Source organism: Podarcis pityusensis, assembly GCF_964106645.2.
Source record: "Podarcis pityusensis genome assembly, chromosome: 10".
NCBI classification, from domain to species: domain Eukaryota; kingdom Metazoa; phylum Chordata; class Lepidosauria; order Squamata; family Lacertidae; genus Podarcis; species Podarcis pityusensis.
Genome location: NC_138035.1, coordinates 72,488,376 through 72,504,332, shown reverse-complemented (window position 1 = coordinate 72,504,332; position 15,957 = coordinate 72,488,376). Strand labels below are relative to the sequence as shown.

General features: G+C 41.3%; 1 protein-coding gene across 21 annotated transcripts in view; it reads left to right on the top strand.

Moving 5' to 3' along the window:
- The window catches only part of PPFIBP1 (PPFIA binding protein 1), a 132,139-nt gene extending 116,588 nt beyond the window's left edge, over positions 1–15,551 (top strand). For 9 of the 21 annotated variants that reach the window (XM_081023505.1, XM_081023504.1, XM_081023508.1 and 6 more), the window contains 8 exons: positions 223–334; positions 827–915; positions 3,569–3,691; positions 5,637–5,762; positions 6,102–6,290; positions 7,514–7,708; positions 8,851–8,916; positions 11,151–15,551. In XM_081023505.1, the coding sequence (XP_080879631.1) occupies positions 223–334; positions 827–915; positions 3,569–3,691; positions 5,637–5,762; positions 6,102–6,290; positions 7,514–7,708; positions 8,851–8,916; positions 11,151–11,237 (987 nt within the window). In that variant the 3' untranslated portion in view covers positions 11,238–15,551. The other 12 variants (XM_081023519.1, XM_081023518.1, XM_081023516.1 and 9 more) reach the window with 8 other exon arrangements.
- Positions 15,552–15,957: the final 406 nt, after the last annotated feature.

Genomic DNA, 15,957 nt, shown 5'->3' with positions numbered 1-15,957 from the left:
TGGCCAGGATGGGAGGTGGCAGTTAACCCCCACTTTGGGGTGAGGGAAGTTTTCTTTTCCCTCCATTGTGGTCTGCAGGAAGGATAGAAGTAAATGGGCAACTGTCACGTAAAGTTCATTTTTATAGAGATACTCAACAAGGTTTCCCATTATCTCCACTGAGGTTTTAGCAGCAAATACAAGTATCTTTTAAACGCAAGCTGGTTTTTGTCCCACATGTAGGAACTTGGAATAAAGCATCCATTGCACCGGAAAAAACTTCAGCTCGCTCTTCAGGCATTAGGATCAGAAGAAGAGAACAACCATGGAAAACTGGATTACAACTGGGTTACAAGTAATGTCTTCTTATTTCTTTTGCCATTTCACCCTCATGCAGTGAGGAGTTTGCCTGGGTACGTCCCCCAGCCACTTGCAAGGAAGCCTTGTGTGCACTTTGCAGCTCACAGGGTAGCATTGTGCATGCTTTGTTTTAAGTTTCCTTCTAGGCAGGTTTGTGGGTAGTTTCTGTTACAAACAAAAGGTAGATTGTACTTGTGCACCCAAGTAACACACATTCTGTCTGAGAAAAAGCTGAAATACTTAGTTAAGCAAATTTGCAATTTACAAGTGGAAAATCAATTATTAAATTCTTGCATGTTTAAAATACACCATAAAACAATTGCATTGAGCAAGTGTGTCTTCAAGAGCCGCTGGGATGCCAGTACAGATGGGGGTCTCTCATATTCCAATAGGGAGGGCATTCCGCAGCACTGGGGCCACCACTGAAAAAGCCTGCCTTCAGATTGCCACAAATCATTGCATAGTGACTGTATCTTTTTATTTTCAGGGTGGTTGGATGATATTGGTCTGCCCCAGTATAAGACCCAGTTCGATGAAGGAAAGGTTGATGGCCGAATGCTTCATTATATGACTATCGTAAGCAAGTGTCCTTTTCTTCCTGCCATTTTTATCATTCACAGTACCATAATTTTGACTTCCTTCTCCATTGAAACACGTGTATCCTAATCCTCCGCTCCATATGCCTCCCCAAAACATTTACTCTTCCAACTCCACTCCTTCAGGAATCAAAAGTTCTCCTGTTCTCATAAAGTAATTCCACACATTCTTCCATGTTTCCTGTCATTTGTGGAAATGTGCCCTGTTGGTACCTGTTCTATCCATCCCCTCTCTTCAAAGCCCACCTTTTCCATAAGTCCCTTGCCGAATCCTGCAATCATCATTCTCACCTGCAGTGACCTCCAAGCACAAGTAGCTGCATTTGCTCACATTCATCTCTCATAACTCTTATTTCTTCCCTCCCTCCATTCTCTCTCCACTGTCAAAGTTTGAATTATATGCTGCATGGACAGGTATCTGTCCAAATTTTTTTCTGCATATATAGTTCCACGAATATCATTGTCTTTGTATAAATAGTCATAATCAGTACTGGGAGTGTACAGTATCATCTTTTAATTGTAGTGGTAACACCGTCTTTTAATGACACAGCTCAACTGCTGTATATAATCTACTGTTGGAATAAACTGACTGCAAGCAGCATGTTATGCCTCTGTCCATACACGCATGGCAGAGCACCAGTCTGAACAGCGGGCTCCATGCACAAGAACAGAAGTGACCGGCATTAGGTGTGTTTTCAATAGGAGTTTTTCAGGGGTTGTTCACAAATGTTTTCAAAACGAGAGCATACAACACTGGCTTTTCACCAGGGTATGCTCTGAAGGTACAAAAGCCCCACCACATGAGCGAGGCTAGAGCAAGCCTGGGTCCTGGTCATTTCTGGATGGGCAGTCAATGGTACCACATGCATGCCACCTTTGGTTTCATATGGAAGAAAGGCAAGATGTACATATTAGAAAATGAAATAAGTAAAAAATAAATATGACCATATCCTAGGATTTTTTTCTTAACTGGACTGTCTATAGTGAAAGAATTCCTACTCTTTGAACAGAAGAGGTGCACAAGGAAGGTTTATATGGGGGGAATTTGCTTAATCCATACATGTTTCCTGGTTCTGCTGGATCTCTCAGTGGCTTTTGATACCACTGGCCATGGTATCCTCCTGAATCATCTAGGTAGGTTGGGAGCTGGGGGCATTGTTAGGCAGTGGTTCCGCTCCTTCCTCAAGTGCCGTGTCCAAAAAGAGGTATTGGGGGAAGAGTGTGCTCACTTGTGGGGTGCCCCAGGGCTCCATCCTCTCTCCCATGCTTTTTAACATATATATGAAGCTGGTGGGAAAGATAATCAGGGGGCTTGGGCTGGGTGTTCATCAGTATGCGGATGATACCCAGCTCTACCTCTCTCTTAAATTGAAACCAGTGAAGGTGGTGAATGTCCTGTGTGAGTGTCTGGAGGCAGTTGGAGGATGGAAGGCAGTCAACGGATTGAGGTTGAATCTTGACAAGACAGAAGTATTGTTTCTGGGGGACAGGGTGGACGGTTTGAGGGACATCCTGGTCCTGAATGGGGTAACTGTGCCCCTGAAGGTCTAGGTGCGCAGCCTGGGAGTCATTTTGGACTCACCGCTGTCTATGGAGGTGCAGGTCAATTCTGAGTCCAGGGCAGCTGTCTACCAGCTCCATCAGTTATGCAGGCTGAGACCCTAACTGCCTGCAAACTGTCTCACCAGAGTGGTGCATGCCCTACTTATCTTCTGCTTGGACTACTGCAGTGCGCTGTATGTGGGGCTACTACAACTAATCCAGAGTGCAGCAGCTAGACTGGTGACTGGGAGCAGCTGCTGAGACCACATAACACTGGTCTTGAAAGACCTACATTGGCTCAGTACGTTTCTGAGCACAATTTAAAGTGTTGATGCTGACCTTTAAAGCCCTAAATGGCCTCGGCCCTGTATACCTGAAAGAGCATCTCCACCCTGTCATTCAGCTCAGACACTGAGGTCCAGCTCCAAAGGCCTTCTGGTGGTTTCCTCACTGTGAACCAGGCAGAGGGCCTTCCCAGTAGTGGCGCCCACTCTGTGGAATGCCCTCCCATCAGATGTTAAAGAGACCAGTAATTATACAACCTTTAGAAGACATCTGAACACAGCCCTCTATATTATGCTTTTATATTTGTGGGAAGCTGCCAATTGGCTGGGGCAGCCCAGTCCGATGGACGAGGTACAGATTATTATTATTATTAGTAGTAGTAGTAGTAGTATAGTGTAATCTTACTTGTTTGAGTTTTTAAAAAGGCCAGTAAGAGGATGACATGATTAGGCATCATGTGGAGAAAATGGATAGTGAGCCGTTTCCCCTCCTAACCCAGTGCCAGGCATTGAAGCTGAATATTGCCTCTGCAGTTGCAGGCACCAATTCCAGGTGGTGGGATATCAAGTGAGAAAAGTTCTGTTGCTTTCAGTCCTGCTTGCAGGCTTCTGCTGGGCTTCTGGTAGGCCACTGTGAGAACAGGATGCTGGTCTAAAGAGGCCCTTTGCCTAAACAACAGAAGTGTTTTAATGTTCTTATACAGGGGGTTCCTAAGCACAGCATTCATGTTGGTATCTGACTCTTCCAGTCTTCTTCATCTCATTTATTGATCTTGATCTCGTTTATGTGTCCTGTCCCGTTCCCAGGATGACTTACTGTCTTTGAAAGTTGTGAGTGTCCTCCACCACCTTAGCATCAAACGTGCCATTCAAGTTCTAAGAATAAATAACTTTGAGCCCAACTGTCTGCGCAGGAGACCATCGGATGAGGTGATCACTTCTACTTACTTACTTACTTACTTACTTACCTACTTACACATCTCATTGATTCATTGCAATGTTTGTTCTGACAGTCAGTGCTTGTGTGTTTCCTTCGTTTTCTTGCCTAGAATACTTTGTCCTACTTTGACTCTTGATCCCTTCCTTTGTTTAGCAGGCCATACGTTGATCACTGACTGTCAGCTTCATTGTATGGATTAATATCCTTATTCCTTATTATGTTTTAAACCTCTAGAACTGAGATCAACATTTAGTTTGCCTCCTTTGGTGTTTCTTTCTGCAAAGTATTTGCTCACTAGTATTTCTTTGAAAATATGAATGTGATATTAGCGCTTTGGTTGCTGCTGCTGCTGCTGTTAATATCCCATGATAAGCCCTCTATGGACTGCCAGGCGTGAAAGTGAAGGTGGGGAACTAGACCACTGCATGAGGAATTCCTGGTTTCTCCATGTTGTTCTAATTGTCTTTGTGCCTGGAGATTTGTTTTCTTTACAGTTTATTTAGTGCAGGAGAGTCCATTTGAAAGATGTGGAAAGTGGGTGAATTTTAAAAGCCCCAAGCCCTTATTTTCCATACACACACACACACACACACACACACACACACACGCGTGTGTGTGTGTGTGTGTGTGTGTGTGTAGTCATATGATCAGGGCTTTTTTAGCTGGAACTCACTGGAACTCAGTTCCAGCATCTCTTTGATGGGTGCCATTGTCATTATAAGAAAACAAGGGAGGCGTTCATGGTGAGTTCCAGCAAAAAAAATAGTGCTGCATATGATCAACATGAGTCATAAATACAGGATTGTTCAAAATTTTAAAAAGAATGAGAAATGTTTATTATATATTTACAAAAGTATTGCAAACATCTTAAATACCTTGGCAGGAATTTAAAAACACTTGTAGTTTTAGAGATGGTACAAGAAAATTGATGTTAAAATAGAAATTTGGAATAGAAATGATATGTAGTTTAAAAAGAATTTTAAGGAACCAGGGGAGAAGGGAAGTCATGGGATTCAGATAATCCCATTTTATGGATTTTATTGTTTTGATGCAAACTTTTTTCTTCTCCCCCCCCCCTTTATTTTTAGTTTGTTGTTGTAGTATTTGTTAGTGTTTGCTTTCTTGTTTTGTTGTGATTTTGTTACCTTTGCAGAAAACCCAATAAAAATATTATTAAAAAATAAAATTAAATAAATAAATACAAGATTGTTCGGTTTGGAGGCGGAAGAATGGCTCAGCGCAGATATGAATTGCAGTTTCACATTAATCCCATCTCTTATATGAAGGTGTTCCATAGTAACTTTATTAGGTACATCATTTATGTCAGTCCAGCACAACATATGTAACGCTACATCGGCATCTTTCAGGCCACCAGGGGCTTTTAAAAACCTATTTCTGTACCCTAGGACTGCAGAAACAGGGTTGTTACACCATATCGCCGCGCACAGAGGCTTGGGTGAATAGGTCCTCAATTGGCACCAGAAGATGAACAACGTAGACACCAGTCGTACCCCAGGAGGGAGGGAGCTGGCAGCTCAAGCACCACCTCTACTAAGGCCCTGTTCTCGGCCACTGCTGACTGAATCAACAGGATTCCCACAAGGAGGGCTTCTCCTCCTGATCTTAATAGACAGGCTGGGGGTGCTCCTTCAGGAATCTGGGTCCCAAATTATTTAAGGCATAGTATGTTAGTCAACACCTTGACTTGGGGTTTGTAGCCTATAAGCAGCCAGTACAACACCTTTAACTCATAACCTGGGGTGGGGGACACATTTTGCAGATCATCTGATCTTGATCTAGCTTGGCTCTGAGCATTTTGGGGCAGAAAGGTCAATTGAAATAAAAAAAATGGAGGCTGGATTAACTGCAGAACTAAAAGAAAAAGAACTAAAAGCAGTGCATTGTTTCTAAATTAAATGTTGTTCTTATTGGTAGAATAACATCACACCATCAGAGGTTTCACAGTGGACCAATCATCGGGTGATGGAGTGGTTGCGGTCAGTTGACCTTGCAGAATATGCTCCTAATTTGAGAGGGAGTGGCGTTCATGGAGGGCTAATGGTAAGAGTGTGTGGCATTTTATATTTCGTTTTGAGACACAGGCAGTAAATAAATAATCTAATCGTGCTATAAGAGAAATGTCATGCCTGGTTTTGTTTCCAGTTTTGTTTGTTTGTTCCTAGGTAGGGTTTTCTAAAAGTCATGGCAATTGTGTCATAGGTATTTTGTAAATATTTAGGCCTTGTCATCGTCGTTCCCCCAACCCCCCTCCCAAAAAAACACCCACCAGCTCATGCCTTTCATACCTTTCTTAGTGGTTCAGATCTTTAGATCTGGGGAAATTGCTTAATCAAAATGTAATATAAATCTTGGTTCTGAAATGCTGGTTTTGCTCTGCAGGTTTTGGAACCTCGTTTCAATGTAGAGACCATGGCTCAGCTGCTGAACATCCCACCCAACAAGACTCTCCTGAGGCGGCACTTGGCAACCCATTTTAATTTGCTGATTGGTCAAGAGGCCCAGCAGCAAAAGCGTGAAGCCATGGAATCTCCAGATTATGTCCTTTTAACAGCTACAGCCAAAGTGAAGGTACGGCCAGAGCCTTGGAAGTACTACTATCACATGGAACAGACTTCCATGTTAATCAAGAGTGTTGCTTCCTATTGTTGTGGTTTTTAAGGGGCTAATAGAAAATGAGTTGAGTGATAAAGAACTTGGCTTGGCTTGATTTAATCTCTGAACAGAGGGTAGCTCAACTGGTAGAGAATAAGACTCTCAATCTCAGGGGGTTGGACTAGGTGACCCTTGTGGTCCCTTCCAGTGCTACAGTTTTATGACTCTATGATGGTAGTTTTCCTGGTTTCGTAGAGAGGTGCTGCATGGTAAAGCATAGATAGTAATTCTTATATATGTCATTGCCACATACCCTCTCTACAAAACTATGTTAACAGTTATTTTATTTTTTATACTTTTCTTTCTTTCTTTCTTTCTTTCTTTCTTTCTTTCTTTCTTTCTTTCTTTCTATAGCAGGTTATTCATTCCACTTAAGAGTGTGTTTTATAGGCCTTTGATAACAGCTTACATTAGTCGCTATAAAAATTGCTGATATGAATTATGTCGGCCTCTTGCAATGCATTTTTTAAAAAATGTCTCAATGGTGCTTGCAAGGTTTGTCAGGTAGTTCAAATTTCACTGAAAACTGAAAGATAAAAACAAGTTTACAGAAGTAAGTAACCTATTTAACAAAATCTTTAGTAGCCCATCTGCTGCGTTAGTCATTGTCCATGAAAGAAAAACAGCAACCACCTCTTTAAGTAGCTTCTCCTGGGGGGCCAGAGGCAGATATGACCCCATGCAGAAAACTGTCAGTAGGCATTTTACAAGCCTCATTTTACAAATACAGATTTTTAAATTAGTTTTCATCAAATGTTTTTTGTAACCTCCTTTGGGGAAAAAAACTCTTTTTTTGAAGTCTCATAAGCTCAGATATTTGAGCTTAAGTACAAATAAAACTAAACATACAAACCGTGAATTACACACACACACACACACACACACACACAACCAAAATTGTCAAATATGGATCTTCTTAATTAACATGATAGATTAATTTTTTTATCCTATATTCTGTTTTATGCGGAAATTTTGCTCCAATTTTTCCAACCAGCTTTCTGTGAGAATATATGTTTGAGGAATTCTTGATTGTTTTGCTGCCTTTATTATAGATTTTTAAAGATTTTAGATATGTCATCAGGAAAATAAATTATCTGGTTGTTGACTTCATAGCAGTTTTTTTGGTCTGTATTTTTCAGCCAAAGAAACTTGCTTTTAGTAATTTTGCAAATTTAAGGAAGAAGAAGCAGGAAGATGGGGAAGAGTATGTTTGTTCGATGGATTTGGGACAGGCATCTGGACTGGGATCAAAGAAAGGGATGAAGCCAGCTTTAGATATCAGAGTGTATGATGAGGACGATCTGGACAGACTGGAGCAGGTAATGGTTGTTGCAGTAAGTTGAAACAATTGTTTTTTTCCGTATGCATGTGCTCCCCCCCCCCCCTGATATTTTCATATTCTGCAGTTTGTAATGTACTAGTACTTAAAAACTGTTATCTAACCCTTGATAAATCTGTTCAGGGCTTCTTTAGGGGCATCTAGATTTTAGCTATCAACCAACAAGAGAAACCTGAATTTCAGTTTTCTCCACAGTCAGATTTTTTGGCGTAATTGAGAGTTCTTTCTTTACATTAATGGTCTCTCTTTTTGCTAAGGACCACAGGGGTGTGTGCATTTTTTGTGGGGGAAGTGTTCCATTTTACCCTCATGACAGCTGTGACAGAGACTGAGTGGTTTGAGGCTACCCAGAGAACTTTATGACTGAGCAGCAATTTGAAGCCAGGTCTTTCCAGTCCTAGTCCTATATTCTGTCCACATCACCATACTTCCTCTCATGTCGGCTCATCCTCTAGTTGAACTTGCATGCCCTTTTCCCCCTATGCAGTTCCTCAAGCTCCACCTTCAACCTTTGTGGCATTTTCCTGCTCACCTCTTGCTCATGACATTCTGACACTTAGCCTTCCTCCCCTTGCAGCAGTCATCTCTTTTCTTCAGCTCCCCGTCTCTCCCTCAAAGCTTATAAAAGGTACTGTGGTGCAGATGGTTTCTTTTCCCTTATCAGTGCTTGCTTCTGCATAAGTTTTTTTGTGGGGTGCCCTTAATGTGAAATTATTAAACAACTAGGTACAGTATTTTCTTGGTCTCTGTCTTCCTTGTTGGCCTGCACTGCTGCTGCTGCTGCTGCTGCATCTGTTGAGTTCTTTGTTTGTTTAACATCTGAGCGGTCAAAGGCAAGGCCATAAACTTGTGTTCAACTATCTGGTTTCTCCAATAGGAGCAGAGACTGTGGAGTTGGCTGATGCAGCTGAGCTACCAACTAGGCTGATGCTAGTACTCTGCACACGCTCCCAGAGTCTTCTCTTAGCCTCACCTCCTTATCCAAACATTGCCTGGCATTACAATAAAGTGTTCAACTGACTAGTTCTTTTCTAGGGTGCTGCTATAGCCTAATGTTATATTTGTATGTGTTAATACACTTGTATGAAAAGGGAAGAATTTACATGAATTATTACATTAACTATTTCTTTCTTGTAGATGGAAGATTCAGAAGGTACCGTGAGGCAAATAGGGGCATTTTCTGAAGGCATCAACAATTTGACTGTAAGCCCTTATTAATATAATGGACACACCCTAAAATGTTACTAGTCTTACTTTAGAACCAATACAGAGATTCTCAGTAGTAGGGTACACGGCAAAGGTGTTCAGTTGGTGGCTTGGAGATTGCATCTTAATGATAGACTGATTTTTTAACAATCTCCTTTGAACAATCCATTTAGCATAGAGTCTAATGGTGCCCAGCAAAGTTGGAAAAACTGCATCTAAGTCAGGAGTACACACCAGAATGCTTTGCAATGATGCATGCTGGAGTATGCTGTCAGATGGACATGTAGACGCACAGTCCATCCACAGTAAAGAGACTTTCCTGAGTTTGGTTCCAGAATATGAGAAATAAGGAGTGTATAAGCAGACAACTTCAAAGCCGCCTTCATTCGTGTCATTATTAATGTATCTATTACAAAAGCATATGCCCAGTGAAAATGATTTATTTCCATTTTATGTATCTGTCCCACCCGGACCCCAAAGCTCAGTGCATGCTAACACACACACACACACACACACACACACACACACACACATTTCAAAAATAGATTGTAAACTGGTTACTGCATAACACTAGGATAAACAACTGCCTAGTGCAAACGCATGAAGACTCCTGGGGAGGAGATCACTGCTGCTTTGCTCTTCCTCTGGTTCTGCAGCTGCTGTGGCACTGCTGCAAGCCAAGTCATAGTTTGGCTTAGCTTGTTGTCCAGACCTGTGTTTGTAGTTTGCCCCTCTCTAGACAAACCATGACCTGTAACCAAGGTTTGTTCTTGGATTTACAGCGCATGGTTTGTCTGGAATGGAATGGAACAGACATTGAGCCTGAGTTTAGGCTCAAGGAGCAGTGCAATGGCCACCACTTCTCTGGAAATCCACATGTTTGTGCTATGAGTTTCTCTCAGACCAGTTCATAATCTAAAATATTTAAGAATAAAATGCACCAAGATGATAATCCCCAAATGAAGCCCCATGAGTACCAGCTTAGTGCTGGCTAATAACCATACTTACTCAGATATATCGCAGACATCCTTTACCCTTAAGGTGCTGATTATCCATTTCTGTATCTTAAGTCATTCCACTAGTTCTTTGAGGTACAGAAGTGTCCTTTTTAGGAAAGGGAGAGCCAAGGCTGTTGGAGAACTCATATACTTCTCAGTGTTCTCTTCTTTGTGCTTCTGTGTAGCATCTGTACTTGTCATCAAAAACCACATCCTGCCAAGTTCCATCACTGAATCCACACACACACACACACACACACACACACACACACTATATAATGCACTGGTGAGGCAAATATTCACTGCAAATTTAAACTGGTGTGAGTCATAGCTTTCCCCAGTGAAACCTTCAGAATGGTTATTCTTTGAGGCTGCTTAAGCTTTGTGACACACTTCTCAGCACCTTCATGATTTTGTCTTCTATACAAATATTTGATCCATTTACAGTGGTACCTCAGGTTACAAATGCTTCGGGCTACAAACTCCGCTAAACCGGAAGTTTGGGGTTGCGAACTTTGCCCCAGGATGAGAACGGAAATTGCATGCCAGCGGCACAGCAGCAGCAGGAGGCCCCATTAGCGAAAGAGCACCTCAGGCTAAGAACAGTTTGGGGTTAAGAACAGACCTCCAGAATGAATTAAGTTCGTAACCTGAGGTACCACTGTAGTCCACAATTGTCCACTATACTTTGTCTGGCAGTGGCTATTCCAATACTTCAGGCATCTTTCCCATCTTTCAGTTGGAATTGCTGTGGATTGAACCTTCTGCCTGAAAAACCTGTGCTCTGCCACTGAGATATGGTTGAAGAAATGAAGCTATCTTAAACTGCACCAAACCATTGTTATCTCTTCAATCCTAAAAAAGCTTAACAACATCAATCCTAAAAAAAGAAAAGAAAGGAAAAAAAGCTTTGGTTGGCCCTTTGGTCGGCCCTCGTGGCCCTCCACGTCATCAAATCTGGCCCTCTTTGAAAAAAGTTTGGACACCACTGATCTAGGTTGTTTGTCTCTTTGGCAGCACCCCTTTTGTCTGGGCCCTTCTCCCTGCTGTTGCCTGAGACTGTCCACGCAGAGCATGTGCTTTCAGTGTGTCATGTAACCCAGGTCTCCCTCATTGCCCTAAGAGAACGGTGCCCTCTTGTCTGCCTGCTGCTAGATGTGCAGTTCATTGATGTTTTTTGGCTCTTGAGTTTCAGTCAGTGTTCCCCAATTCTTGCTTTTCTTCTCTTTCCAGTACATGTTAAAAGAAGATGAAATGTTCAAAGACTTTGCTACTTGCTCCCCTAGTGCCAGCATAACTGATGAGGATTCAAATGTGTGACAGTGTCGGCGCTGGATGCTTCTGCTTTCTGATAGTCCTCAGAGTGCCACTGTTAGATGCAATGGAGACACCACATCATGTAACTGAAGGTCGCTTTTGCTTCTGTTTGTTAGAAGTGATATTTTCCTGGGAGACAATAAGAAGAGTTGCCAATTCTAAAGTTGCCATAAGATCCACACCAGTGGGGGAAATATGTATATTTTCCTCCTGTGTATATTTTTTCTCTTGTGTTGAAACTTGTGACATGTTTCAAGTATCATATTTAATACGACTCTGCTGCTGTAATGTTCCTTCACAGAGCTGTGCCATATCATATATCTGTATTTCTCTTACTCAGTGTTTTTTTAAAAAAAGAAATATAGGTGCCGGTACGTCCCATGCCCCCTCTCCCCCGCCACTTGCCCCCCCCCTCTCTCCCTTCCTCCTCGGCCAAGGCCTCTTCCCAAGGCTGGAGCCAGAGTGCCTTCTAGGAAGGTGCTTCCCAATTGTAAAAAGGTTGTGCCAAAGCACCTCTACTCTGGGGCGACCTTTTTATGTTCGTCAGGCACCTTCCTGGAAGGCACTTTGGCGGTTGTAAGCATTGTGCCAAAGCACCTCTAGGAGCCCATGCCGGCCGCCTCTGGAGGAGGTGGTGGAGAAGGAAGCGGCAAAGGTGTGTGTGTGGGAGCAAGCGGATGGGGGGGCAAGCGGCGATGGCGAGGTGGTGGCAGGGGGAAAGAGGAGGCTGTGCAGCAGATGGGCACGTGCCGCCTTAAAGAAAGCTCTGTTCATACTTTTCTTCAAGTAGTACAAGAAGAAAAGAAAACCATTCAACTAGAGACCTCTGGAATTGGCATCCATTGTATATATTTCAGCAGGGCAAAAAACTAATCCTGGAAATCCTGGTTTCCCGTTTGAACAAATTGCTCAAAAGTAAATAACTAGAGTATTCACTGGTGGCTAAACCAATGCTCATATAATCCACAAAATCAGAATCATCTTGTCTTATTTTTATACAATTTTTATTAAAAGAAAAAAAAATGTATTGAGTACATACAAATCAGAATTTTATATTGTAGTGTAAGTTGATTACTTTTTTTTTTAAAGAGAGGAATTCCAGTTTGAAAACCAGCTGGTTACTGGAGAAGTCAGACTGATCTTATAAATGACTTGTGCCTCCCCACCCCCCAAGTGATGCCTGCATTCTTACATTAGGAATGAGTTATAAAAATTGAGATTTTTTTCATCATTAAGAAAAATCTCTGAGCTGTCCCTTTTCCAGCATTAAAATAGGATTTTAATAACATTTTAAAATTTTGAGACTGAGGAACAGCCTTTGGAAAGATCCATTTTCTCTCTCTCACTTGATGCAATGGAAGTGTTCTTTAAATTTATACCAAAAGGAGCATTAGCGAATTCACTTTATTTTACAGTATTGAATTCAGATATGGAATCTTGCCTTTTAAGTATATTTGACCATAATATAACATATTGACAGATATTTATATAGTACTTGGTTTTTTGTAAAGCACAACTTGTATTGACTTTTTAAAAACTTGTAAAATTCAGATTAGCCAGTCAAAAAATGGTTGCTGATGCTTTCAGCAGAATACACCTGACTCTTGTGTTGTGTGTGTGAGTGTCTCTCTCTTTCCAGTTCACCATCACCCTGAAATACCAGTTACGACTAATTTAGTAACTGCATAAAATGATGATGTGGCAAACATTCGGAGATGTTGTCTGACATCTACAATGTAAGCAATTCTTTTCAAATTTAGTACTTCAAAAGTTTGCAGGAGTTTTAAAGTTGGGTGTTTGGTGTGTGCTCAGCTATTATGAGCTGTTGTTGAAAACTGTACAACTATATATAGCTGAATGTGCAGATTGGCCTTGCCTGCTTCCTGACATGCTAGCTTTCTGCTTGCAAGGAATCTTTTAAAAAACAACCACCATGGGGGGCATTCAAGCAAGTGATTGTATCATAAAATAGAACCCTCTATCATGTAATTTATTTGCATGTATAGACTGGCCCTCAGTTTGATTTCATAAACCAGTGCTGATCCTTGGAAGTATGCACTTTTTCACACACATTTATTTACAGTTGTCAAAAATTTTATCAGATTGTAGTATCTGTTTAATCCAAAGAGATTTGCCAATACAGTATATACAGGTGTGGACTGCTTGTCCTTAATAACATGGACTCCACAAATTAGTTCATGGCCACCTTGGTGTCTGGGCTCTTTTGAATAAATGCAGATAGCATGCCTGGTAGAACAATTACTTTGTCATTAATTGTGAATAAATGTATTTATGAATTAAGGAGATCACCTGCCAGCAGCCTCACATTTGTATAAAAAACACTGCAAACCTTGTATAATGGCACACACTGGTTGCAATAAAATACAAGGGGTAAAATTGTGACTAGAGAATCAAAGAAGGGCGAGTGCAAATGCACAAACATTAAGTGAATTAAACACTAACTTGCACATATGAGCAACATCAACTTCTCATTTCTTAATGCTGATGTAAATGGAAGTTGGATGAACATCATCATCATCATCATTTTGCTGGTTAGAAGAATATTCTTTTATTATTTCTATGGGATTGAGGGAGGGAAGAATAATATAAAACACTCATGATTCAGCCAAGCAGTTAGCATAAATGGGTGCTATAAATGATATTTTATTTGGATGTGTGTGTACAAAGTAGTCAGCATAAACATATGTATTGCCATGCTAGATAAATAAATACCTGTTGAGAGAAGTAAAAAAGATTCTGGAATATAATCTTTTCTTTGCAAAAGTTATATACAAGGTTTTCAATAATCCCTTTTTGCCCTTAACTGTAAAGATCAGCCTTTTGACGTTTTTATGCCGCACAAAGCTTCCTCAAGCTTTCTCTTGTCGAGACCACCAAGAAGTTATGTGCAACTGACCCTTTCTGATAATTTCATTGACGGTGCAAATCAGCAAACATTCAGTGGAATGCTCACATTGAACACTAACTAGAGAAATATTTGCTAACAGAGACCTCTGTGCCTGTGAAAGTTGTGTAGATCTGGGCCAGGAAATCAATATGTGGGGTGCAGAAGCCCTCTTTGAAATCTTATATATTGCTTAGACAGGAGCCTCAATTTAAAAAAGCTTAGGTTGTGGAAGAGCAATGGCAAATCACTTGTGGATGGTCCAGTGCTATCTTAACCCATTCATTCAGTGTATTTGTCCACTGGTTATCATTGGCTGGTGTTTATAACATGCTCTAGCAAGCTGCTTTAACTAGCTGGTGATGTCTCAGTTGCTTCCTTTTAAGCTTCCTCATTTCCATTTTATTTCAATGGGTTTGTTTGAATAAAAAAAGTCCAGTTTTCCATAGCATGGGTTGTTTGGCCCACGCGGCAGGAGGGGTGCATTTCCACGATTATGTAAACAAGGCCTGTGTAGCCATGGTGTGTTGTGAGTTACACCACAGGAAAGGACACTTACTGTGGGGAAATGACTAGAACATGGATGGGTGACAAGTGCACTAGTCCTGCATCATGCATCACATAGCTATTGTGCTGTTGTTGGTTTGTTACTAACAGGAATAGGTATAGTGAAGCTAAGTAATGAATTTATCTGATGCAAGTACCTCTTTAGATAATGGCTTTTGTTCATCCTGCCCCTGTACATGCCACCAGATCAGTTCTGAGGGTCCCCCCCCCCCAACCCTCTGGACCAGATCATGGGGGAGGGGAGAGTAGAGGGAGGGGAAATTCCTGTTGCACAAGTGGAAGTCTTCGCCTGTACAGGGCAAATTTGTTGGATACAACACTTAAATAGTCATTAACACTTTTTACACCCTTAGGCTTCTTCTTGTTGTTAGGCTAAATATGTTTGTTCATTTTGTATCTTCCTTTTCGTAAAAGTTTTTAAAAATAGATGTGCACACACAGAAACATGTAATAAGTTGTTGTGGTAAGGGAGCAGTGGGGATTCAGCTGCATATTTTGTGTCATCTGTTTTTGCTAGCATAAAATAAGCAACATCACAGGTGTGGATAGTTCAGCCATATTGGATTTATTGTGTATACTGTGTGTTGCATAGCCGGGACATTAGTTTCTGATTCATCTTATGGTAGCCCAATCATTCTCAGAATTGCTATGGACTGAAGCAAAGGTCATGGAATTGTTTGTCTGAAACAGTAGAAATTGGCAGATGTCAGTGTAGTAGTTTTTAACTCAGATGTTTCTTGCCACCCTAGTTTTGAAATCTTCCAAAAGGAAGTCCAACTGATTTCTCGTGGTTTACACCCAAGTAACTGTGTAAAATTGCAAGCAATAAACCTTTAAATAACTTATGGTGATCTTAAGCGTTCTGGTTTGAATAAAGCATTGTGTGTCTGACGGGCCAGCCCAATGAAATGGAACTACCCTCACAACAGAAAAGTGGGTGGCTGCTTTGAAACATTCATATTCTTCCACCCTCCCTAGTTTGGACTTTTAAACACTAGGGTATGGTAAATTTGCCACTGCCAATGTTAGCAGCAAAGGGAATGGAAAATGCATAAAGCACAAAGGAAGTATTGGCACTTCAGAAATGAAAATGACCCAGCCCATTCAACTGCTTTCTGTTAGCTGAGGTGGAACAGGGGACACCCAGTTTTGTGCTGGCACTCAGGAAGTTGTGACTAATTTGCATGGCAAGGTTTTGTGTCTAGTGAATTTTCTGCTGTAAAACAATGGGGAAATACCACTTATATGTTA